The following is a 25,957-nucleotide window of genomic DNA, read 5'->3' as shown; positions in this document are numbered from 1 at the left end:
TCTGACTCCAGTCTTGTGTTTCCACAATAAAGGTTTGTACGCTGTTTTGTGCTGCTTTCTCCCTCAGATGAAACCAAAACCGGCTGGTGTGGGCAGGGCAGACAAGGACCTTGCCCCCTCCTTCCCAGCTAGCAAACACCCGTGCATTGGCAGCAAAGGTTATGATGGGCAGAGAGAAATTCCTGGAGATGAAACTCAGCGGCAAAGCCTTGCAGGACAGCCTCCACCCCAGGGCAAGCCCTAAGAACCCCAGGAGTGACACTCAGCACCATTTAGGCACAGCACAAGGCGAGATGAATTGCCTGCTCTGCTGGGGAAGAGCTTCTGGGTGCAGCTCAGGACTCGCTTTAACGAACGCTGAGGCATCTGCCTGGGAGAAAACCACCACGCAGCTCCCTGCAAGGCAGGCACTGGGGAGAATCTACAGCACAAGCCTCTTGCTAGCTGAATGCACCTATTATTTCATTAGTGCTGTTATTCCTCAGCCAATAAGTGCTCTAGTGGCGTGTTGAGTCTCCTCTTCTGCTCACGTGCTGCACACCTACTATAAACACAGCCTGAAATCATCTTCCCTGACAGCCTGCAGAGCAGGGGAAGTTTCTTACTGATGATTTCTGACTGGAAGATGCTAGAGATTCATTTTGACAGACTGCGAGTGCTCTGGGGATGGAGTTGCTGTAGCACAGCATGCTCGGACACATCCTGCTCTTGGCTGGTCTGGTTTCCCAGTGCTGAGCCTCCACGGCGGAGTGAAATCCCTGGTGGCTGCACAGCAGGCTTGGGAGCCAGAGCTCCTCACCTCGGCACCTCCAAACACCTCGCAGGACCTTTTTGGAGAAATCTGCTCTCCTGGTGTGGTCTCACAGATTAAATCAAGTAGCACCACGGAAGAAGTTTGCATTTGCAGATGCTGAGGCTGATTCTGCTTGTGTTAACTCAAACGAAGAATAAATAAAGTCCATAAAACTGCTTTGATGTAGAACCCAGAGAGGAAAATACCAGTTCAGTTACCCAGCTTTCACTCCCTTGGTTTAGTGCTGTTTGAAAGCCCCTTGGGTATAACTAACTTATTTTTAGCTGTTTACTTATTAAACAAACACAAGGGAAGGCTAAACATCAAGGCATTTCTGCATACCGAGCTGGACTCTGCACATTTATTTGGTCACATACAGGGATGCTGGACCGAACTTCTTCCACTCGGGAGCTGAGCCGCCCAAGGAGCGTGGGTCCTGCCTGGAAGCTGGTGCTGCTGGTCACGCCTCCCCCTTCCCCCAGAAAATACCTGGAAGCCAATTATCTCCTGAGATAATTGGGGATGGAGGGATCTGAGAAAGGGCTGCAGACCCCCCTCAGCCCTTGGCTGTCCCCTCTGCACTCCCAGGGCACCTCAGGAGTTTTTGGAGAATGCTTCCACCTCGTGGCCCTCTGGAGAACTGACTGCCTGGGAACTGCCAGGCTGCATCCCTGCAACCCAGCCAGGGCAGAAGCAAAGCCGTGCCACCCTTTCTGCCCTCTCCATTGCCTTCACCCACGCTGAACCGGGGCTCCCCAGTGCCTCCGCTCAGCCCTGGCACTGCCTGTGGCGCAGACCACACTGCCAGCTGTGTGCACCCCAGGCAGCAGAGCCCGGCATCCCATAGGATAGGCATGGACTTCTCCAGGGATGCTCTGCTCCGCTGCATGGCCGAGCAGGAGCTAAAGCAGCACAGGGTCTGTTAGAATGCCACCCTTCCAGCCCATGTGCGCAACACACTCTGACGTGCTTGGCAAGAGCTGCGGCATCAGAGGTGCCGAACACATTCTGCCAGGGAGCAGCCTTGTCACTGCTGCTTCACCCCAAAAATCCACCCACACACAGGCAGGTGGGAAGGGGAAGGAGAGGGAGAAGTCTTGAGCTCACGATAGTAGGCGTTGGGTACATGGAAATAGTCAGGGCTTCACCATGCGGTCTTCCCACCTCTCTGTGGGTCCCCATCCTTCTTCTGCCACCAACACCATCTGAAGCGCCAGGCAAGTCACTTCTGCTCTGCCGTGGGAGCTACCTGGGCTTTACTGCTCCAGGAAAAAACCCATCAGTTTGCACACAGAGCTCTTGTTAGGACACAGAGCTCTTGTTAGGACACAGAGCTCTTGTTAGGACACAGAGCTCTTGTTAGGACACAGAGCTCTTGTTAGGACACAGAGCTCTTGTTAGGACACAGAGGTTTGGGCTGGTTATTGCACAGGATGAAAAATCCACTGTTTTCTCTTAGACCACAACTGTCTGTTTTACCTTAGAGTGTGATCAGCATAGAAGACCCAAACATTCAATGCACGTATGGCAGTAGCTTTACCTGCTCTCGGAGGCTGTCTGGGCCACCAAGGTCTTTAGCTCCAGGCAGTAGTGTCCCAGGTCCAGAGGCACTGCCAAAATTGTCACCCTGTGTGTCGAACAAACAGAAAGGACTTAGTCCCCACACAGCTAAAAGGATGCTCTTCCAACCTTGGAGTCTTCTGAAGAACAAAAAAAACTAATCGAAGGATTTCCTGATGGATCTGCTGCCCTAACAATCCCCTTTTTTGCCCGAACAAGGGTGAATGATTCAGTGTTTGCTGAGCGTGAGTGAAACTCAGCTTTTGTTTGTAACAGCAGCAGCGTAAAGTGATTACATTTCCAGTAGTTTTTGCTTTTGTTAAAAAACAAAGTCCATGAAGATGGCAAATCCATTTGCCATGCTCCTTACGTGCAAAACTCAGTATGATTGTTTCTTCTAATGCCAGCGAGAGGACGAGAGTACCTGTGGCGATACTGCAGAGCTGGCTCAGAGGTGGGAAGCGCGTGCAGCTCCTCACCCAGGCAGCAGCCACTTCTCCACAATCATTCATCGACCCCAACCCACCAGGTGAGGGGCTCCTCGTTCTCTGTACTGCCTCTGCACCTGGTGCTGGTGGATGAGAAGATCAACAGGAGCTGGCAATGTGCTCTTGCACCCCAGAGTCAACTGCGTCCTGAGCTGCATCCAAAGCAGTGGGAGCAGCAGGCAAGAGAAGATTCTGTCCCTTTGCTCTGGTGAGACCTCACCTGGAGCTCTGTGTCCAGCTTTGGAGTTCTCAGCACAGAAAGGATGAGGAGCCGTTAGAGTGAGTCCAGAGGAGGCCAAGGAGATGATCTGAAGGCTGGAGAACCTCCCATCTGAGGGGAGGCTGAGAGAGTTGGGGTTGTTCAGTCTGTAGAGAAATCTCTGGGGAGAGCTTGGAGCCGCTTCCAGTACTGAAAGGGGCTCCAGGAAAGCTGGGGTGGGGCTCTTGATCAGGGAGGGCAGGGATAGGATGAGGGGAGATTGAGGTGAGATATGGGGAAGAAATGTTTTGCTGTGAGGGTGGGGAGCCCCTGGCCCAGGTTGCCCAGAGCAGTGGTGCTGCCCCATCCCTGGAGGGGTTCCAGGCCAGGTTGGATGGGGCTTGGAGCCCCTGAGCCAGTGGGAGATGTCCCTATGGCAGGGGTGGGACTGGGCAGTCTTAGGTTTCTTCCAACCCAAACCATTCTAAGATTCTACCACCACAGACAGAAGCAGTGAGGCCTCGCTGATAAGAGATGGAGTTGGTGACATTCCTGCTGTCACAGCCATCGCTGTACGAGTTAGAAACCTTCCTGCAGAAGGGACAACCAGGCTGCTCGTTGCCTGGTTATGCTCACACACCATCCCCAACCCAGTCTCAGCCTGAAGAGACTGCAGAGCGAAAGCTCTTCCTCTAAGGAATCAGTAACGAATGCAAAGAGCGACCAAACCTGCAGCCGATCCACAAGTGCTCTCTGTGCGGTTGGAAATGGCATCTTTTCCCCAGGAGACATAGCGCTGCTCCTTGTAATCACGTATTGATTTGTCAAAAGGGTGTGCTAATTCCCCATGTTATTAAGGACCTCAGAATTTGCAAGAAAAGTGGATACAGCTGCAGGGGAAGCTTTCCTCTCAGGACCTGAGTGGAACTCAGTGATTCCACCTGTGTTTACAGAGAGCAGCGCTGCAGAAAACCTGGAGTCTTGTGTTGCCTCTGATTACAGAATCCTTTGTGTTGGAGGGGACCTTTCCAGGTTATCCAGTGAACCCCCTGTAGGAGCAGGGACACCTTTAACCAGATTGGGTTGCTCAGAGCCTCATCCAACCTGACCTTGAATGTTTCCAGGGATGAGGCAGCCACGACCTCCCTGGGCAACCCGGGCCAGGGCCTCCCCACCCTCATGGCTAAGAATTTCTTCTTTCTATCCAGCCTGATTTAAACGTTCAGCTATTTGGCAAGATCAGTCCTGCACGGAGCTGACATGTAACAGGTAGGCAGGGTTTGAGAGAGGATTATAGCTGGGTTCCTCTTCCCAGCAACAGCTCTCACCTGGCATAACACAGGGAGAGGCAGCTCTGAAGGCAGGACACGGCTCTCACTCTCCTGGCTGGGGCTCAAATGAAGAGCTCCCTGTTAAGGAGAAGGAAATAGGGAGCCGTGGAATTGGGAAGTGCCTTGTGCTGCCCATACGGACAGTTGGCACGTAAGGATCTGCTGGGGGTTAATCAAAGGGTTGCTAAAGCGCGGTGAGATACCTGCCGGTCGCCATACGAGGAAATTAAAAACCACGCGCCATATGCCGCGCGGCACGGGGAGGAGCAGGGCATCTCCAGCTCCGTTTGCATCTCCCCAGGTGGCCCCGGGAGGGGGCAGGTGCCGTGAGAGCTGCCACGGTGCGGTTCCTGACCCAGCAATAACCCCCACCTTCCCAGCACCAAACAGGGAAGGACAGTGTTGGGGATATAAGGGGAACCGAGGGGAAGGATGACACATGTTCAGCCCTACCCAGTGGCAGAGCAGCCGGAGCCAATAGCTGCTTTTCATGCTCAGTGAGTCTGTCCACCTCCACCCCCCTCGAGCCCTTAAGTTGCAGCTTTTAACTACCTCAGTGTGCAGAGAAAATATGATGCTCAGTGTGAACAGAAGGAAGAGCCTGCTGACAGGTAGACAGCACGGACACTGACCCCGGCAGGGCTGGCTGCTGAGAGAGGTACGTGCCTTCCAAGGCAGGGACCCAAAAGCAATCACGTTTGGGATGCAAACTCAGAGCAGACTTTAATTTTCCAGCAGGGGTAATAAGGAAATCTGGCTCCCTCGAAATGATTCATCCCCCCTTCCCACCTCCCCTCCCCCTGCATCCTCTCCCCGTCGCTCCCAGCACAAAACACTTTGCTGCAGTCTCTCCATCTGCGTGCCTTAATGTTGGGTGTCTTGGTGTTCCCGCTTGCGTTGAAGTTGGGAGAGGAGGGAGACCTGGGGTGAGCGGCAGGAGAGAGCGGGTGGTACCCGAGGGGCTGATGGGTCTAGACCGGCAGGCTGGCTTGTGCCAGATGCTGAGCGGGGATCCTGGCTGGTAAGAACCACCCTTGGGGAGCCCGGCACTGCCCTGCTCAGCACGTGGGTGCTTGGGATGCAACCAGGAGCTCCACATCTGGGTGCGTTCCCCCAGTAAGTGTCAGGCACCCAGCACTCCCAGCGGAGGGAGGGAAGGGGAGGGCAGGAGGCAGCGAAGAAAGGCCATCGGCAGCGTTAGGCTCCCTCCTCCCGGGGCTTTCTGCTCCAAGGGGAGCTTGAGCCAGCACTCCAGTCGCCTCACTTGAGGCTCTTGCCCTGAGCAGGCACTCGTTTGGGGAGAGGAGGGGAAGAGAAGGCCGACTGAGGGATGCCCCTTCGATGTGCTAGTCCTGGTCATGCAAACCTGCTGTTTGCTGGGTCGGGGGAGACCCTTTCCTTTAGCTGAGAGGGCATCCAACCAACTGCTTGGCTCTTGCAGCTGAAGGGCCCCTGACAGATGCCTGGTGGCACCTCTCTGGGGAGGCAGAGGGAGGTGGAGATGACGCTGGTGTGACAAAATCCCTCGTCTGGCGGTAGAAGAAAGTGACTTCTTTCCCATTGCTGTGTGGGAGGTGTTCAGGGCTTGCTGCCCCCGGGAATTCTGTGTAATTCGTTTGGTTTCACGTTTATAAACACTGAGCTGTTTTCTCAGGCATGTTAAGGAGAATTAAGAAGGGGGGAGCTGTGGGGATCCCCCAGCCAGGGCTAGCAGGGTCTGCCTGCCTCTTGGGTAGCGTGGAAGAACTTTTGTGGTCTTCAGAAGAAGAGAGGAGCCGGTGCGTGTATTTGTTGAACTCAAGCTTTGGTCTGCCCCATGCCAGGGATGGGCATGGGGATGGGATGCTGCTCTCAGCCAGTGACTCTATTTTCCTTTTCCACCCTCTCTTGTACCAGAGTTTATTCCTGTGACTGTACTGGCATAAATACTGTCTAACAAATCCCTTCTGGAGAGGATGTTCTCAGGTGGCACTTGGGAATAGGTAGCATCACTGTGGGAGTCTGGAGAGCAAACACTTGTTGCTGCGAGCTGCACATGGCGTGGAGCCTGGGGAAAACTGGCACCGAGAGCCACCGGCCACCCAGAGCCACTGGCCACCCAGAGCCGCTGGCCACCCAGAGCCACTGGCCACCCAGAGCCACTGGCACCCAGAGCCACTGGCCACCCAGAGCCACTGGCCACTCAGAGCCACTGGCCACCCAGAGCCACTGGCACCCAGAGCCGCTGGCACCCAGAGCCACTGGCCACCCAGAGCCACTGGCACCCAGAGCCACTGGCCACCCAGAGCCACTGCCCACTCAGAGCCACTGGCACCCAGAGCCACTGGCCACCCAGAGCCACTGCCCACTCAGAGCCACTGGCACCCAGAGCCACTGGCCACCCAGAGCCACTGCCCACTCAGAGCCACTGGCACCTAGAGCCACTGGCACCCAGAGCCACTGGCCACTCAGAGCCACTGGCACCCAGAGCCACTGGCACCCAGAGCCACTGGCCACCCAGAGCCGCTGGCACCCAGAGCCGCTGGCCACCCAGAGCCACTGGCCACCCAACCACGACTGCAGCCCCACCGACTGCTACGAGGCAAGGGAGAAAGGGAAGACAACATTGCTGCAGGTGGTGGGAGCGATGTGCAGAGCAGTCGTGGCTGGGGAGATGGGAAGCTGAGTGTGAAAAGCGGTTTCTCTCAGCTCTGGAACTGAAAATGATGCTTTTAATTATAGACAGTTTCTTCAGCTTTAGCCCTGTCTGGCATGTGACTTCGGTCCTGTAACCCCCTTGGGAGGCTTTGTTTGTGCAAGTGCCTCCGCGTGCGGTGTGACATGGGTCTCTGGAGGAGGCTGCCCAAGGTAAAAGCTCTGTGCAATCTGCAGAGCTTTCGTACTCTTGGGAACACGTTTGTGTTTCCAGACGCAAGCGGTGGGGAGCAGAATGTGCCTCTTTCCATAAACCTCCCGGAGTGGGGCTGCCCAACCCTATAAACCCAGCACAAAACCTGCAGCTGGGCCAGCCTGAGGCATCCCGAGGGCCAGAGCAGAGCTGTCCCCGGACACATAATGAAGTTCACCAAGATTTGCACGTAGCAAGGTCCCCTGTGAAGCTCCACATGTCAGGAATGGCTTCGGGAGCGCACAGCGAGGCACAGTGCTGCCCGGAATGAACTGGTCCATCTCCCCGCACCACGGCACGGCGTCGGGCAGAGGCAGCTGGGTGGCAGCCGGGACCGAAGCCACTGGCCACCTTCCAGCCTGGTTATCTCTCTCTGGTGCTGCTCTTCACTTCCAGGGTCAGAGAGAGTTTTCCACCCACCCAGGGCAGACACAGCCCAGAGCACAGCACAGCCCTCCTAACCTCAAGGATATCCCTCCCACTGACTTCCAAGACCAGGCATGCTGGAGAGGACAAAGAGAAGCATTGTAAGTGATAATGCTCGGGGACATGATTAGATACACCACTTGTTTTTGGAGATCCCAAATGCAACAGCATTTTCGCAGCCTAGCTGTACAGAGACCGGACAGAAGCCAAGGAAGAAAAGAGCTGCTCAAACTAAAATACAAGCGCCCACATCAGGGTTTGCATCCAGTTTCACTAAACTAGATCAAATCCAACTTCCACTTGGAGATATAAAATCACAGGCACGATCCCAGCTCAGAGGCTGGACTAAACACTGGGGACCAGAGCACAAGAGGCTCACGTACCATCGCTGAGCTAAACCAGCACCTTTTGGTGCCCTCAGCGTGGTGCAAAGCACAGGGCAAGGCTGCTCTGCTCAGGCAGGGCCAGTCCTCACGGCTCTCCCACCGCTCCGGCACTCCAGGCAGCTCATCCCATGGGTGCCAGCAGGACTCTGCCGAGCGCGGTGTTACCAGCAGCAGCCCCGGTTCCAGCACAAGGGAGCACGTCCCTTGTTAATCAGCATTTAATTAAAGGACATGCTGACATTTGGAAATCAGAAACAACTCTCCTGTGTGGGCTGCCTCTCTCTGCCGCTCGCCTCTTCTCTGAATCACTCCCTGACATTTTGCCAGATTAGGATGTGAGCGTCTCTCTCCCTCCTCCCTTATAAAAATAAATCAAAAAGGAGATGCAAAGCCACCACTGATCCTAGGGGAGAGGATGCAGGGGACGGGGTTTCATTGGAGAAAAGCTCCCATGATTACTGGTGCTGCTATTGGGGTCCTACAAAGACCCTGACTGGGGCAGGTTTTTGTCGGGTGGGCACCATGGGGTGGTGGATGCTGGGGGTACTCGCTGTGTTGGCACGGGAGAACTGGTCCTCCCTCTTCAAAATCACACGGAGAGCCGTGCAGGCATCTCAGCTCTGCACACCAGCCCCAGGTGATGTGCCAGAAGGAGTCAAAAGCAGTGTGATTTTGACATGGAGTCTCTGCAGAACTGACCCATCAGGAGCAGGTTGGACCATGACTGGAAAGGACAGGGCTGGGGACGTGTTAAGAATGATGGCCCTGTTGGCAGCATCGCTCCTCAAAGCAGGAGTGACAGAACTCAGGCTGAGGACAGGCCCATCCTTTCCTGGTGTGTCTGCACGGGAAAAGGCAAAGTACCCCCTCCCTGCTGCAACCACTCCCCCTTTCTCCCACATTTCCACCCTACCCCTCATGGCTGGACCCCATCATGCTTAGACTCCCTATTTTCACCCCACCCAAGCCCCTCCTGCCTCCTGTGTGCACCTCATGGGTACAACTCCTCCTTCACCCTCTGGCCCGGGGTCCCTTCCCTGTCCTGGCTCCAAGTGTGGGGGACAATCCCTCTCCCATCCCTCGCCCCTTGCATTCCACGAGCCGTAGCCCAACAGCATCCCTCCCGCGCCGAGGTGCCCCCCGCCTCCCGCACCTTCTGCTGCTCTTGAAACGGGGCCAGCAATTCTGTTTATCTGTTAAGCCCATGCCAGAGCTGGTAAAATGCAAACAGCAGTGAAGGATGGGGGAGGAGGAGGGGTGGTGGGGGGGAACCCTCACCGTTCGCTTCCCCTTGGCTGCTCATTTCAACCTTCTTTCAAGCAGAAATTACTCACATTAATCAAGAGTGAGAATGTGTTTGCAGCCCTGCAGATTTGGCAGCGCAGAATCAAATTCCATCAGTAGCAGCAGGAGGAAGGGAGCCTATATCTCCGCTGCGCACAGCCTAATAGAGGCATTGCCAGAGGAAATTGGATCTGAGAGCTCCCCTAAATTAATCTACCCTTTAAAAAAAAATGCCAGGAGATCTACATGACAAATGAGCGTTTGCAATGGAAACTGATGCAAACATCCAGCACATCAAATGAGGAGCTATCTGCCCCTCGGACAACTTCTGCATGGGAAGAGGCACACGAGCAACCCCGCGTGCGGGTTCCCTGCAGCCAAAGCACTGGACTGTGATGGGCAAATTGGGCCATGAGAGCTACTGGGGTCAGGGGAGAGGTGTGAAGGGATCGCTGCCACTTGGATGCTGCAATAAGTCCCTCTTCCCCTCCCAGCAGGACATGAGACTGGATATGAGAGTGGTGAGGTCCTGGAACAGGTTACCCGGAGCAGTGGTGCTGCCCCATCCCTGGAGGGGTTCCAGGCCAGGTTGGATGGGGCTTGGAGCCCCTGATCCAGTGGGAATGTCGCTGCCCATGGCAGGGGGTGGAGCTGGATGGGCTTTGAGGTCCCTTCCAACCCAAACCATTCCATGACTCCATGAGAGGTGCAGCTGGGGCTGTGCCATGAGGCAGCAAGGAGCATCTCCAGAGATGCCCAGTGAGGGCTGGCAGGAGCGTGGGGCCGTGGGGCAGCACCGTCTCACGGCAGCGGAGGGGCAGGTGGAGGCTCCTGGGCTTCTGGCTCGTGCGCACCAGGGAGCTGGGGCGCAGGTGCCGCAGCTCGCTCTGGTTTAATAGAGCTACTGCTTCTCCAAGGTGATTGCTACTTTATTGGCTTATTTTTAGCCACGCAGCCAGGCTGAGAGTAAGATGGATGGGTCTTGTCTTGGGTGAGACTTTTGCTCGCAATAGGAGCCTGGGCACAGGGTAGGAGCGGCCGCTTTGAGAGCTGCCTTGAAAACAGCCAGGGCGAAGCTTCCCGGTGCAGAGCAGGGATCCTGCTGAGACCCTTCTCCTGCCCAGGGAGTGATCTGTAGGGTGGGCACAGAGTCATAGAATGGCTTGGACTGGAAAGGACCTTATAGTCTATCCAGTTCCACCCCCTGCCATGGGCAGGGACACCTCCCACTGGATCAGGGGCTCCGAGCCCCATCCAACCTGGCCTGGAACACCTCCAGGGATGGGGCAGCCATGACTTTTCTGGCTTTAAGGTCCGTTACGACTCAAACCATCCCATGATTCTACGAAAAATTTATTGAATGCATAGGCAATGTGTAGCATTGACCGGGTGTCTCTGCCCCCCAGTGCCGTGGGGATGGGTGCTACCCTGGGACCAGTGCCGGGCTGTGCCAGCACACGTGTGTGACACACAGCCCGCTGTGCTGGCATGTCCCGGCGCCAAGCCCGCTGCCTGCCAGCGTGGCAGGAACCAGCGAGGCCGCAGAGACTATTGATTAGTTTTACAGTGTAACCTGACAGAGCCTATTCTGGTGATGTAATGAAGATGGATGATCGCCTTCCCTCGACACAGTGCTTTGGGGAAGGGGAAAATTATTCACCGCATACTGGAGGGATGCTCTGTGCTCCTCCATGCCTCACTCCTGTACCTCATCTAATTTCGACCTCTCTTGCTGTTTTTTTCTTCTTTCCACCCTTATGGCTCTTTGCCTTCCCTTGTCCCAGCACCCCACTCTCGCACCCCGCCACAGGGATCTGCTGCTCACGCTGGGAGGTGGCAGCTCCAGGTGGTCAAGGGTGCAGACCTCACTGCTGGGATGAGCTGGGAGAGAAATTGTTTCAGACCTTGGCTGCCCGCAGTGGAAATCTCTCCGAATGGGGCTCACCAGAATCATGACCCAGACTTTCTCCACAGCTCGCCTCTCTCTCTCCTCCTCTGCTTTTGTTCCCAGTCTCTCGTTCTGCACCCCCTGCCTTTGCATCCCCCACACGCACCCATCTGCAAGTACATCTCCTCCTCAGGGCTGCTGCCAGCCCAGCTCACTGCAAACACATCCCACCTCCATCCACTATGGGGGGAGACGCGTGCAGAGCAGCCCAGCTGGAAAACCCTCTGTGTGAGCAGAAAGACTTATCCCAGGACCCATTAAATGTCAATTAAGTGCAGTTCTATGAGGCTGATGAACAACTCTTGCAGCCTGATCCAAACGTTTTGGAAACCACAGGCAGTGTTTTTCCTTCTGCTGACCAGCAGTTGTGAATCCGTCTTTACGGTAACACCAGCCTCAAGCATTCGCACGCCAGAAGGCAGTTAGGTACGGTCATAGAAATGATTTAAAATCGGTCAGGGAAAAAAAAGAAAGCTCATATATTATCAGGTCTTTATTTCTCTTCGAGCTTTTGCCCTTTAGGATTCGTGTTTTCAGGCTTTTCTCAGCAAACAACACAGTTGGAAATGCTAAGGTATTTTTATATGAGAGCTGAGAATCCTCCAGAATCACACAGCCGCGGGAAAGGAAAAAAGTACCAACTGCTGTAATGCACGAGATATGATCTCCCGGGCTGCCAGCACCCTCTGCAAAGTAACCATCTTTGACTACATCTTCAGAAACCTAACAAGCTGCGTTGTCATATTCCATCAGATCCAAACTCCACCACTTCAAAGACCTGAAGAGATCATCTGCTCTGACCCGATGCAGGGGTGATGCCCAGTGGCTCCCTTGCTTCCAAGCTGAGCTCCAGCCTAGGAAAAACACAGTTGTGGAGAGAGAATTCCCGGGGAAGCAGAGCCCCAGTGATTCGTGGCAGCATCTGCTTTAAAACTTTGAGCCTGTTAAGCCTGTTTTGTACTGGGATCTCTGGCATTTCCATGCATTGCACCAGGGGAGGTTTAGATGGGTTATTAAGAACAATTTCTTTACTGACAGAGTGCTGAAGCCCTGGCAGAGGCTGCCCAGGGCAGGGATCGAGTCTCCATCCCTGGAGGGGCTCAAAAACCATATGGATGTGGCACTTCAGAACATGGTTTAGTCGGCACGGTGGGGTTGGTCTGACGGTTGTACTGCGTGAGCTTAGAGAGCTTTTCCAACCTTGATGATTCTAGGATTCTATGATGCCCTGTGCGCCATCCAGCCAAGTTTTCTGAAGTTATAAATCAATTCTTGTGAAACCAAGGGGAAAATCATCCTGTAGCACACCCATGGGGCTTTTCCAGCCTCATCGATTTCCAGACCCCCTTGGATATTCATGCTAATGAATAGCCTCGTGGATCTCAGGTAAAAGAATGAGCAGAGAGCCGGCTGTGACATTAGGGAGCAGAGGAAACCAAAGTGCCCAGTGATGAAAATACATCTAAAAATAAAGCACCCCAGGTACCTGCCTGCCTCTCACTGGGTACAAGCACGCTGCAAACAAAACCATGAACATTTTAGTGGTCTGCAGTCCTTCCACCGACCCTTTGCCAGCCCGCTTTTGGGGGTGACTTTTGGGGAAGAGCTTCGTAGGGCTAATGTGGGGCAAACCCAGGTGGTGGGGAGCACATCCTCGCATTTCACAGCCGCTTCTTCCTCCTGTTCCCAGCTCATGACTTCAGCCTAACATCTGGCAAAGTTGCGTACCGCAGGCGAAGCGAACATCGCTGCTTATGGCAGGCCAGGCTGACAGTTCCTGTGAGATCAACCCCGCGAGCATCATTTCTTGGTGATAGCTCGCTCACAAAGGAAAGAAATGGAAGCAAATCTTACATGACACATTTATTTTTGTCATCTATTTATTAGCTCAGAGCAAAAGTCCTGCTGCACTGCATTATGGGGATTATGCAAATGAGGGACATCAAGACAATTAAAAAAAGCCCAAGTGAGCACAATGTCAAAGCCGAGCAGATGCTGGGAGACAGCGCAGCCCTCCCTGGCCCGGCGGCACAGCTGGACCTCCTGCTCGGCCAGTCCTGTGCCCAGATCCGACGTGTCGCCCAGTCTGGATGCTCCTGCTTCTCCTCTGGCTTGTGCAGACAACGCAGCCCATCGGGTCATTAGGCCCATCTTTTAATGAGCTGCCTGACACATCTCCCAGCATGCTGCCCTCCCACGGGGCTGTGTCTGCTGCCCCTTCCCTGTTGAGGGCAAAGATGTGCAGGATGGACCCTGCTGCATCCTCATCCCATCACAGGCGCTCGCTGCTCTCTGACACAGCCGGAATGGAGCGTTGGATTAATCCCCTGCAGAATTTGGATTTGGGGGGGGTGCTGGACGGGGTACCCGCAGGAAAGAGAGCAGAGATCATCCTTGCTTCTTGCAAGGACCTCCTGGCTTCCCACAGGAGAGCAGCCCAGCGCTCCGTGTCCCAGAACGAGGGGACCCAGCGCAGGGTGAGGGAATGCCGTGCTCGTGGCGGGTCCGGCACTGCCACAGGAGGAGGATCTGGTTCGCTCCACGGGTCTCAAGACTGGCTAAATCCCCACTGAATCACCCGTTGTTACACTGACAGCTCAGGATTTATGAGAGCTAAAGTAGATGGGAAGCAGTGAGTGGGGAGGGGGGGAGGAAGGTCCCAAATCCGACTTGTCTTTGCTTCTGCAAACCTCAGAGGACTTGGAATGTGCGTTTGGGGATTTAATCCTGTCTGAAACCCTGAGCTTAAGGAAGCTGAAGTGCATGTCAATAGCTGCATCCAAGCACAGCTCCTGCCCGGCAGCTACTGGAAGTGGAAAAACGCTGTTTCCCAAAAGCCTGTGGAAAAGCAGAGGCAGGCTGGTGTTCAGAGACATGGAAAGATGCAGGGAACAGCCAGGGAAACACGCTTCCATCCTCACTCTGCTAATTACACTCATTAAGGAAGGAACGCTGCCTCTGATTTCAAGCTATCCCAGCTATTTTTAATTTCCCTGCCTGCTGAAAGCACACACCGGAGCGCTCGGGTGAGTTATTTTCTGGAGACGGATATTTCTCCTCCCAGGTCAGAGGCGCTTTTGTGTCTGCCTGGCTGGGAGACGGAGCCGAAGACAAAGCAGAAAGGCAGAAAGCAGGAAAGAGTTGAGCTGTGGAGAGCCAGCATCCCTGCCCCAGGCAGGGGGGCCGTGCGCCGTGGGTACCGGGCATCCGCTGTGGGTTGTGCGAGGAATGGGAAGCTGTCGGCAGAGCGGAGCAGCGGGGATGCAGACGTGTGCACTGCTCCGCGACCCAATGGGAAGAGCGCGAGAGACTGGAGATAATTTATGCACTAACCTCAGATTGGGGTTGCGGGCAGCCGTCCCCAGCCAGCGTGGGAGGGAGGCCTCTTCCCATCGCCCCTTCCACCCGCCTCCTCCCACCCTGCAACCACACACAGCCACACAATCCCCTTACAATTAGGAAGACACCTATTCAGCATCGCTCTGGCATTGCTGGGCTTTTGTTCCGGCTCTTGTCTGCTGGCAAAGCTCTTCTTCCCCTCCGCACGGCTCGGAGCAGCGCTCGGCGTTTTGTTAAGTTGCTTTTCATAATCTCCACCAAAGAATCGCAGTCCCGTTGAAGTCCCGGGATTGAGGCGGCTGGAAGGAGTGGGAAAAAAAAAAGGAGGAAACAAAGTAAGACAGCGTTTTTCTCTTTCTTTGTTTGAAGTCTCGCCTGGAGGAGTTGTGTGTGTGTGTGTGAGAGCGAGGCAGGGAATAGGAGTGGGTGCACAGGCTGCACGCTCGGCGTACGATGGGCATTTGTGATGAGCACAGGCAAACCACACACAGACACCTGCACCCCTCAGCCTCCGTGTGAATGCATTACCTGTCCGCCTCCCCCCGGGACTTAATTCTGCATAGGAGCATCCCAAAGCAATTCAAGTCCTTCACCTCTTTATTGTGTAGGTTGAAAATGGGTTTGTGTGCATGTGGGTATATATGTTTGTATCTGTTCCCGCTGTGTTGTAGCTAATGCGTGGCATTTGCTTGCAGTAGTTTTAGTCTTGTGGGTATATATGCGATTAGCTGAAAAAAATTAAGTTCTCTTTGGTTTAGGCAAGAATAATCACCAAATAGTCAAATATGACCCTTCCCTGGAGGTGTTCAGGCCAGGTTGGATGGGGCTTTGATCACCCTGATCCAGTGGGAGGTGTCCCTGCCCATGGCAGGGGGTGGAACTGGATGGGCTTTGAGATCCCTTCCGGCCCATATTCTATGATTCTATGTCTGTATATATATATTCACGTGTATTCACATAACTTATGTTGGCACACAATTGCATACAACCCATGGTAACGTACTTATCGGCTAAATTACATGTGAGCTCATTAACGGTTGGATTTCAGGACGAAGTGTGCAGTTGTATGAGTGTTCCTATATACGAATATACATTCGTGGGCATACATGATAAGTTTCCCATCTTAGGTACCACACGTGAAGGGGCGAGGGGGGCTGTGTGGGACTGGGTACCTCTGTGTGTGTAAAAGCAGTTTTGCAATGGGTATAAAACCCGTGAATCAGCTCCCGATCGCAGGCAAAGAGAAACTCCACCTGGTGCAGAAGTGTATTTTCCTCCTGGTGAGTGTGAACCGGAGGGTGAAGAGCAGGAGCTTTGTTAGTGCTTGTGCCTTGCTGAATGTCACCGAATCCTGTAAGAAAACAGCACGGAGGGCTGGCGTGTTCGGGAGAGCTGGGTGTGCTGGTGGAACTGCATTTGAGCAATCCTTCCTCTGGCTGCAAACTTGCAGCTCCGACACCAGTGCTGGGATTCGGCACAGCCGAGAGGGAGGCTCTCCGGGTTCTCTCCGATGAGGTAATCCTGAAGAAAGATAAGGGAAGTGGTGCCTGTGTTAACCTGAACGGTGATGTCAGCGAGGGGAAAGGAAATGAATCACTTTGAGATAGGAATGGTCTTGATTTCGGCGTCGTTTGATTCTCGCCGTTGTTCAGATGTACTGGAAGGGAGTTGGGTGATGGGGTCCTGGGGGCTGGCAGGGTCTGGGGAGACCACACCGTTCCCCAAGGCTTGTGCGGTGGTTTTGTACCGGCATACAGGGATTGGGCGTTGGTGTGTGCAAGTGCCAGGGTGCGCTCACCTGTCTGGACTGTGAGAGCTCATTAAGAAGATTTTTTCCCTGCTGGAACCTTCATTGACAGTGAAGAGAGAGGAGGGCGGCAACCCCCCCCCCCCCAGCTTCCCTCTATGGAGAGGGCTGGAGGCGCCCAGAGGGACCAAAGGGATATCCCCTCCTGATTTGTGCGTCCCCAGGGAGTGGTGGCAGATCTGCAGCAGCAGGGCTGGGTGGGACCAGGGCTGGGATGGCTCCAGGCAGAGAGAACAGACTCAGGTATGGGCTTGGGGAACCTTCACACTGTGCTCACGGGGCTCCCCGTGGGGTTCTTCTTCCCTCCAGGTGTGGTTGTCCCTTGGGAGGGAGTGGTGGGACCGTGGTGCCCAGCACGGTGAGCAAGGGAGGGAAGGTCTCCAAAGTGGAAGAGAGACATTTTCTCCACCAGAATTTCTCCTTATGTTTATCGGTGTCACATTATGTGGTGAGTCCCCGATGGCTTGTCAGCAGGACATGGCGAATCACCGGTAACAGTGAACAACAGGGCAAACGGCAGATGAAACACGAATGAGTGCATCACCTTGGACCCGACACAGGGGATGCATCCATGATGCTTCCCAAACCTCGTTACCCAAGCCATACAAACCTGCCTGCAGCTATGGATGCCACCACTCCCTCTCCAGGGGCTAATCCATGTAGGATCTCTTATTCCAGCCCCACGTTTCCTCCTTGCAGCCCTTGCACGCTGCCTGTTGCAGAGCTGCCGATGCCAGCTTGACTTTGAGGAGATCTTCCTTTCAGGGCCACCAGCTTAGCAAAACCATGGCAGAGGCCTTGCAAAGCCCAAAGCAAGAGCAATCTGGACCTCTTGATGCCCAGACATGGCTCACCAAACCCCGGGAGGGCATGAAGAGCTTGCAAGCACACAGACACATGACAGCAGCTCCCATGTGGGTAACCATCAACCCACCTCATGTCCATCCAAGTCACTCTAGCTCCGGTTAATCCTCTCTAACCAGCACTGGGGAGCATCAGCGGGGCCACGTGGGGAGGGTCATCCCAGCCCCACAGATCTAACAGCATCCCTACCTTCACCTGGCACCTCTCCTCGCCCCACTGGCCTCCTCCGTGCATCCAGAGGGGAATCCCAGGTGGGAAGCACACTAGTGTCCTGTGTTTCAGTTGATGAGGGTTGCACAGCACAACCTGAATAGGAATGCCCACAGGAATCCTCCGTGGGATGTGCAGGGGGGTACTGGGGGGCCAGAGCAGCCGCTGCGCAGGGGAGGGAGCGATGTTTGTAAAGGAGGCTGCAATTTCTCTTGTTTGTGCAAATGACCCGTGCCAGCCAGGAAAAGGCGTCTTGGTGAATGTGAGTGGTTGAACCCTCTTCAAACGTGCTGCGAAGATGTGGTGTGAATTCTAGCCGAGCGCTGGAGGCTGTGCCTGCCCCTGGGCCAGGAGAGAGCCCGGTCTGTGGCTTTATAGGAGCTGTCTGGGCTTGTGCACATGACAGTGAAACCACACGCGAAAGGGGTTTGGGATTTGCTCTGTGAGAGCACCTTAGTGGGTCTGCTTCCCCAGCAACGCCTGTTGTCCGTGGATTCTGCCCCGATTTATGGAGACAGGCTGACCTCTTTCCTTCCCACGCTTGTGCCCAGTATGATGTCCCTGAAGTCACTGGAATCACTTGAGCAGGTTTGAGCCCAGGGAAGTGGCTCCCCGGGGCAGTCGGAGGGGTCGCGCTGGTTTAGAGGTGTTGGTTATCCTGCCTTTGCTTTCTACTTCTGGACAAAGTGCCCCTGTACCACCCATGGGCTCTTCCACCGTCTAATTCCTCCGTCTCTTTGTTCCCTCTGCTCTAGCCGCTCCCGATCACTGAACCGTCCCCTTCACCCCGGCGGTTTCGCTCTCCCTCCGTTACCAAGTCCAAGTTGCTGAGATCCAAGGGGAGAAGCGCTCGTCCTTCTTGCGATGCTCTGACGGAGGGAGCAGCCCCTGCCCTGCGCGGGGTGCTCGGGCTGCAGCCCCCGCCTCATCCCTGCCTTAGAGAGACCTTCCCTCATCAGCCCTGCCCGCTGCTCCGACAAATCCAGACAAATTCCCCTCTGGCTGCCGCAGCCTCTCCTGCCTCGCAGCCCAGACTTAATTACAGCTGGGGCTGCGGGAGCTGAAATATCTGTGACCAGGAATGTGCTAAAAGGCCCGGGAGGATCTTGTTAGCGAGTGACTTACCTGGATTCTCGGGTTGTGTTGGCCCTCTCTTAATAGGCTGTGTGGCAAATTGATGGTGAGTTTGCAGGAACGGATCTGGGTCATTATCTCATCCCTTCCCTCTCTGCCGCGCTCATCCTTCCACCTGATAAAAAAGCCGGAGGAAACAGCGATGCTCCTGAGCTGGGGCTGAGCGGAGGCAGAGCGGAGGGGTTTGGGGTTCGACAGGATCATGGAATCATTGAAGTTGGAAAAGATCTCTAAGATCATCCAGTCCAACCGGTCATATCGGCTGTGATCTGGGACACCCACGGCCAGACGTCCCCCTCTGAGGGCAGCCTGGCTGAGGTGCAGAGCCTCTGCTGAGGACCAGTTTGTCGGTTTGTAGAGCACAGAAGCACCAAGGAGTCAAACCAAAATCAATTTATTTGGAATTTTTTCATCAAGCTGGGAAACAAAATCATCTCAGGTTGTAGAACGTTTTGTTTCACTTGAAGAAAAAAGTTGTGTTATATATTTGGTCACCTAACATATATATTTTAAGTAGGAATTCAGTAGAGCTGGAAGTGATGTCCTGTTCCACATAGAAAAGTGGGAAGGGAAGGATGCAACATCTCTGAGTGGGTTTTGTACCCAAAGCCAATGGGTACAAACTAACTGGATTTGCAAAATCTTCCTCCTGGCTCAAACTTTCCTGTTCCTGTGAGAACATTTCTGCTCACTAAAGCAATCTCAGGCACCCATCAAAGCCAATCCTTTGGGAACTTGGTGCCAGGCTGAGCCGTGCCGGGGCAGCCCGAGCCCAGCTCTGCACCCCCCATCCCTCCCAACTCCTCACCAGCCTCAGTTTTCCTACACGCATCCATGAATTAGAGAAAATCAGGTCCTGGTGTGCTGGTACTTGCTGGAAGGGCAAAATACATTTCATGGGATGCCAGGATATCGGGGAGAGGCTGAATGAGCAACGTCTGCTGTTCTGGAGAGAGGTGGGCTGAGCATCCCTAAGGGCACAAAGCAAAAGGCAAAAGTAGCCAGAAAATGAAATGATTTCTTTTCTCTCCTTAAAACAACTCATACCCGTTTTACGCAGTGTTCCGTGTCTTGGAAGGGATGTGTGATTGCACGTGCACCTCCAAAGTCAGGATTATTTTGACCCTTCCTGAGCCTGAGGATTTTCTGTGGCTGCCGGAGCATCCTGTGAAGGGACCCTGGGCTCCGTCTGGCCTCTCCTTGATGCAACGCTGCAGTCTCTGCAGGCGAGCTGTGCACAGCCCGTGATGCTGCGATTGCTGCTGTTGCCGCAAACAGGGATTTGTTGAACACATCTCTCCAGCTTGTCTTGATAAGGGTGTTGTAGACAGTGCGGTCGCATCACCAGACGCCTGCTTTGGGGAGTGATGGGGAAGCAGATCTGCCCCGCTTTGCTGTGCTCACCGTGAAGGATGCGCCGCCTGGTCTGGGGTGCTGCTTAGCTTACCTGGCCCCCCTCTTCAGTGCCTGTAAGGCTTGGTGGATTTATATAGCATCCTGGAAAGATAGGGGTTATATCTGTTTCGTTAAAGCAGCTATCAATACAAAATCAGGTGGTGAGAAAGCTGATTAAAATCCATAAATAACCCTGATATTACCCTATCCACGGGATGTACAAGCGCCAGACAGCTTACACCTTAGCTGTGCAGAGCACTGATACAACAAATGCTTTTGGGCCCAAGTAGATGTTTCTATAAAGCCAAGAAATCCAGCCATAACGACTTGGAGGACAAGTTAATGCACGCTGAAGGCTGGGAAATGACACTGTTACAATGACAAATATTCTCCGAATACCCAATTCATGATCCTGGGCGCCTTATAAATGTGATTAGTGGATCTAATCTTGCTGTGCTGGAACCAGCTGTCAAGGCAGCTTGAAAAAGGAGTGTTGCCTAACTCCGACTTCAACTGCTCCCCAAGTTCTAATAGTCAATGCTTGAAAACCTAACAAGAGTCGGGTCTTGCATGCCCTGCCCTGGGAATGGGCCAACCAGTAAGTGGGCAGAAAGGGGCTTAGGAGGAGGCAACTGCAGATGCTGCCCTAAAAGAAAGGCTGATTGCACCTCCTTGGGATGCAACTAATATGATCTCTGTGGAAAAACAAAATCCTTTAGGTGTAGCCCGCTGGGTCAGTCTCTGTTCTTGGGTATCTATGCATCCATCTGTCTGTCCATCCATCGTTTATATTTCAGTGGTTGGGTATGAATTATTTCTCTCCTCCTTGCTGCTGGGATGGGGGCAGCCCCGGAGAGGCTCTGTGCAAGTGTCAGCTCTCCCTGCTCCTGGGGCACGGGCAGGGAGCTGGGGAAGGAGGGAATGGGCCTTGGGAGAAGGCGAAGCAGAGCTCAAAGCCCTTGGCTGCAGCGAGGCTTCCTCTTGTGCTGTAATACTGGGGACTCCAGGGGCACCCCAGGGGCTTGCCTGCTCCGAGGGCGATGCCCACACGTGCCTCTCTGGGTACCGGTGGGAGCTGCCACACACAGGGTTTTCTGCAAACTAACTGGAAAGGCAAGAGAATAAGATTTCCAAAAAGCACTCAAGTGCTTTCGGGGAGCTGGGATGGTTTCCAGCCAGGCTGTCACAGCATCCCAGCGCCTCCGGGGACTGGCAAACCCAGACCAAGCCCCCGGTGCCCCTGGGTCCCCAGGGAGGGAGGCAGAGTGGAAAGGAGGGCAGGAAAGCACTTTTTAAAGCACTCCACTAAGTACTGTGAGTCTCTAAGGTGTGTTTGATACCTTTACCCAGGATTTTCTGGGGGATCCCAGTGGGGACGTGGTTTCAGAGCAAGCTGGGGCTGCTCAAGCTTTTGTATTTCAGGCCAGCTCGGCTGGAGCGAAGGCTGCGGGGATGTCACGAGAGTCCCCAAGCTCCCGCCTGCCTTCCCCACTGCCCAACCTGCCCAAACGACCCCCACCTCTCACAACCCAGCGCCTGGGATGGACTGCACGGGGGAGGCTTTGACTGTATCCAAGATACAGCAGATTTGGGCACCCTGTCAAATGTTCTCATTGTCTGACCCTTGTCCAGATGCCAGCAAAACCCTTTGGGAAATTCCCCCTCCACCCGGCACACCGGCTTTAATTATAGAAGAGGAATGTAAGGCGCAGAGCCCTGCTCCTCCCGCCTTTACGCTCGACTGGGCGCCTGCACCCAAAGTTTGGGATCTGGGAGGGTTGGAGGATGGAGCAGGGAGGCAGAGGGGCTGTGGGGAGGGACGGCAGCGCTGGGTGCCCCTGCCTGGTGCCAACAGGACACTTCCCAAACCGAGAGTGACGAGTGGGGGCCTGTCCCCCCCTTCCCGTCCCATTCTGGCAACAGTACCCGAGCAGCAGGACATGAGTAATATCCATCCCACTGGGGGAGTTAGATCAAAGGCAGTGAAGTAGATACAAGAGGTTTCTGCTTCACAGACCAGAGAGGCTGCAGTTCAATAGCGCCTTTGTTACCGGTTCTCCGGAGCCAGGGATGGAGAAATACCTGACCCCCCCTCCTCTCCCTCCTTCTGCTCCCAACCCCTTTGGTGCACAACCATTTCAAGTATGCGACCGCGCAGCAAGGCTCGACGGGGACATGGGATCGGGGCGCTGGGGATGGCAGCGGGAGCAGCCGGCGAGGGAGGGGTCAGGGCTTAAGAAATGAGAATGCTTCATAGCTGGCTGGGGCTCAGAAGCAGCGGGGGTGGCGGCCGCACGCCGCCCTGGACACCCGCTTCCTCGAGCATCCCCGCAGCACCCTGGTTTTGCTGGGGGGGGCCAAGGAGGTGCGGGGAGGAGAGGACGGTGCGGGCGATGCCACGGTGGCTGCCGTCCCAAGGTCCGTGCTGGCTGGCGTGACGCCCTTGCCACGGAGAGGATGCCGTGCTGCCAAAGGTGAGGTCAGCTGCGCTCGGCCGGAGGCTCCGGGCTCTCCTCGGGTCCCTGCGGTGCCGTGTGGGGCTGGTGGCTCTGGGGCGAGATGTGGGGAGAGCAGCCTGGCACTGGAGCTGCCCTGCATTGGGTGCAACCTGCTTGGGTGCAACCTCCTTGGGTGCCAAAGCAGAGCCGTAGGACCACATCTCAAAAAGCATTGTCCTGCTGGAAAGATTTACCCCTCGAATGTGTGCAATGAAATCGGGGCTGTCTCCTTAGCGCACCCGTGGGACGATGGGGTGGGTGGGTGTTGGAGTGGGGGGACAGAGACCCTCAGGGGCTCCTAGTGCCAACACAGCACCCATGGGTACGTGCTGGGTACTTTCTGGCAGAGCTCCTTGCACCCCAGGGCTTCGTGTTGGGGCCAAACGCTGCTCCTGCAGAAGGTGGTGTGGTTGGGCTTCCACGGGTGCATCTGCCCACAGGGCGATGGGGCTGGAAAGGGAAGGTGGCTGTGTCGGAACGTGGGGCACACGGTGGCCTGTGCTTCTCACCATTCATATATAGGAGCTAAAAGAGAGAAGACCTTGGGAAAACACCAGTTCAGAGCCGCTCGCCTGCTTCAGAACTTTGGTTTGTAGGTCAAAGTCACGTTCACTGCTATTACAAACTGCAGGGTGCAAAATCCTTCCTACTTCCAAACCCGGTTGCTGTGTAGTTTTAGAAACATGAAATTCCTGCTAGGGCAACAAGAAAGGGAGTTTCCTAGACTCAATAGCAGAGCTGACCTCATCGGCTCCCAACAATTAGCAGTCACTGTTGCTGAACGCACGGTGCCCTGGCAGGGGAAGAGGATAAAGGCAGAGGCCAATGCTTTCCCAGGGACAACGCGGGCAGTTTTGATGCCTCCAGAGGAGCTCCCTGAGGTGTGGGGAGGTGCAGAGGCTTTTGATAAAGAATAAGGTCCGTGTCCAGCTCTCAGAGGAGCTGCCAGAGCAGCTGCTCTCCATGAAATGCATCACCTGGTTCTGGGATGCCTCTTTTGTGGGTATGGAGATGGAAGCTCCCCTGAATAGGCGACAGGGGAAGGCAGGAGCAGGGAAGAGGGCAGGAGGCAAGTTTGCAGCCAGACCTTTCTTTAGCCCTTTGTCTCAGCTGACAAAGGCAGGTCTGTTGGATGCACCTCTCGCCGCCTCTGCAGCCAGGTGAGCCGCGGGGGCAGTGGGGCCACGGGAGGGTTTTCATTCCCAGTTCTGCTGCTGAGTGACTCTGTGACTGTGGGTGAGTCCCTCGGTGGCTTTAAGGGTCAAAGTTTTGAAGCACTGACGGGGTACGGCCATACCCCAAGGCAAGAGTCTTTCCCCCTTGCTTGCAAAAGGGATTTACTCTGTGTGCTCCGGGGCTGCTGCGAGGGAAGCGTCTGTCGAAGAGCAAAGTGATCTGCGAGGGAAAAGGACACTTGATCTGCAGGTGTAAATTTGTGCCGCTCCATTTACAACCAGAGCAACTACTTGGTCTATAACTTAAGGTTTCTCAGGTTTAATGGGATCCTTACAAGCAGCACAAAAAGATGTGATAGAGAATACCATCCTCCTGATGGAGACAAGGTGTAGCTGCGGCCAGGACACCGGGAGAGTGGAAATAAATGGCTGGGCGTGCTGCCGCTGAGTCAGGCGATGGCACATTGGCTTTTAAGCATCCCCTCTGCTGCAAGAGGCTGTTGTCCTTGCAACCGCAGTTCATTACATCATTTGAAGCAGAAAAGACAAGGTGCTGGGTCCTCCTCCCAGGGTCAGGCCACCGCGCTGGCAGGTTCCTGAGGAGACAGATGGGGCAGGTTTGGATCTCTCCTCCCTGACTCAGGATAAACCACCCTGCAATCCCGTGGAGCTGAGAGGTGACTGGGCAGAGGCCATAGCGGTGGGTGGTTGCCCCATTTTTTCCACCTCATCCTGTTCAGGTGGGGAGGCCCTGGCCCAGGTTGCCCAGAGCAGTGGTGGCTGCCCCATCCCTGGAGGGGTTCCAGGCCAGGTTGGATGGGGCTTGGAGCCCCTGAGCCAGTGGGAGGTGTCCCTGCCCATGGCAGGGGGTGGAACTGGATGGGCTTTGAGGTCCCTTCCAACCCAACCATTCCAAGATTTTATAATTCTATGATTTTTGTTGGGTCAAGCTGCGGGGCTGCAGTCCCCGTGCAGGGATGCAGTAGCCTGTGCTCCCAACTGGGCATGGGGAGGGACGACAACTTAAATGGGGGGCTCACTTTCTATTCCCTCCTTCCTTTTTTTTCCTTTTTCTTTCCCCAAAGACTGCTGGCTTATCCTGGGTAAGCCCTCTGCTGTGGTCTATGGCTTTTTATTCCTATGTGATTGCTTTTCCTAACTCATGTAGGGCGAAAAGCCATGGGCTACACAGAGGAGGCTCTCCACCTTCCAGGCACCTCTGCAAACTGCACGGACTCCTGATCCCTTTTTAATCACTCATATTTATTTGGTAACAAATAACAAGTGAAAGGGGGCATTGAAGCCTTGCAAGGCCTTAGAGGTTTAGCAAGACGGATGGGGCAGGGGGTGGTGAGGAGAGGGAGACAAAGGGGGATGGGGATGGTGGGGGGCATGGCCTTTCAGGCGCCGTCGTCCCCATTCAGAGCTGAAAGGGCGCTCAGCGGCGCCGGGTGCTGGCGAAGGGGGCTGCGAGGGCGGTGGGAGCAGCTTTTCTTTGGTAGCGAGCTTTTCTCACACAGTTCAAAGCATCCCCACCTGCAGCCCCGCAGAACAAAAGCGTCAGGCAGAGAACAAGGGCAATTCCAAGGGCCACGGCCACTGCCTTAATGCAGCACCAAAGCGGCTGCCAGGTGATGGCAGGAGCCCTTTCTGCCATTGTTGGCTCTCCTGAGCTCACAGAGAGCTGAAGAAAAGCTCAGGCACCTCCAGGACCATCACTCCTGTATCCTCTGAACCTTCCAGGGATGCTGCAGACCCATCGGGTTGCAGAGAGCCTGGAGCCACGCAGTTTGCACCAGGCAATATCTGTCCCACCAGTGCCTGCGAGGCCATCGCCAGCCCCGTGCCGTGAGGATGTCGGAGGGGAGGCAGTGGCCGGGAGCATGCGAGAAGGACAGGGTTAATTATAGAGCAGGACTGGGCCAGTTGGCACTTGTTAAATGTGAAAAGGCAATATCTGCAAACACAGCAGCGTGGGAGGGCTGCAGACCCCATCACCGCAGAACCCACCACCCCAGATCCCATCCCTGCAGGACCCACCGCCGCAGACCCCAGCACCATAGATCCCATCACCACAGATCCCATCACCACAGCTCCCATTACCGCAGATCCCATCGCCGCAGATCCCATTACAGCAGATCCCATCCCTGCAGATCCCACCACCGCAGATCCCATCACCACAGATCCCATCACCACAGCTCCCATTGCCGCAGATCCCATTACTGCAGATCCC

The 25,957-nt window shown here is 54.9% G+C and overlaps 1 protein-coding gene across 3 annotated transcripts in view; it reads left to right on the top strand.

Annotated features, from left to right (window-relative positions):
• The first annotated feature begins 4,917 nt into the window (after positions 1 to 4,917).
• Positions 4,918 to 25,957, top strand: part of BLACAT1 (BLACAT1 overlapping LEMD1 locus) — a 29,569-nt gene continuing 8,529 nt past the window's right edge. Inside the window, exon 1 of one of the 3 annotated variants that reach the window (XM_054087473.1) lies at positions 4,918 to 5,029. Coding sequence is in view for 1 of the 3 variants with exons in the window: in XM_054087471.1 (XP_053943446.1) it covers positions 22,509 to 22,525 (17 nt within the window). In the remaining 2 variants the exon portion in view is untranslated. Of the gene's footprint in view, positions 5,030 to 13,218; positions 14,977 to 22,284; positions 22,526 to 25,957 lie in introns of those variants that run through there. The other 2 variants (XM_054087472.1, XM_054087471.1) reach the window with 2 other exon arrangements.

Source organism: Cuculus canorus, chromosome 24, assembly GCF_017976375.1.
Source record: "Cuculus canorus isolate bCucCan1 chromosome 24, bCucCan1.pri, whole genome shotgun sequence".
NCBI classification, from domain to species: Eukaryota; Metazoa; Chordata; class Aves; order Cuculiformes; family Cuculidae; genus Cuculus; species Cuculus canorus.
The sequence above is the reverse complement of the archived record's forward strand: the minus strand, read 5'-3'. Positions and strand labels throughout refer to the sequence as shown.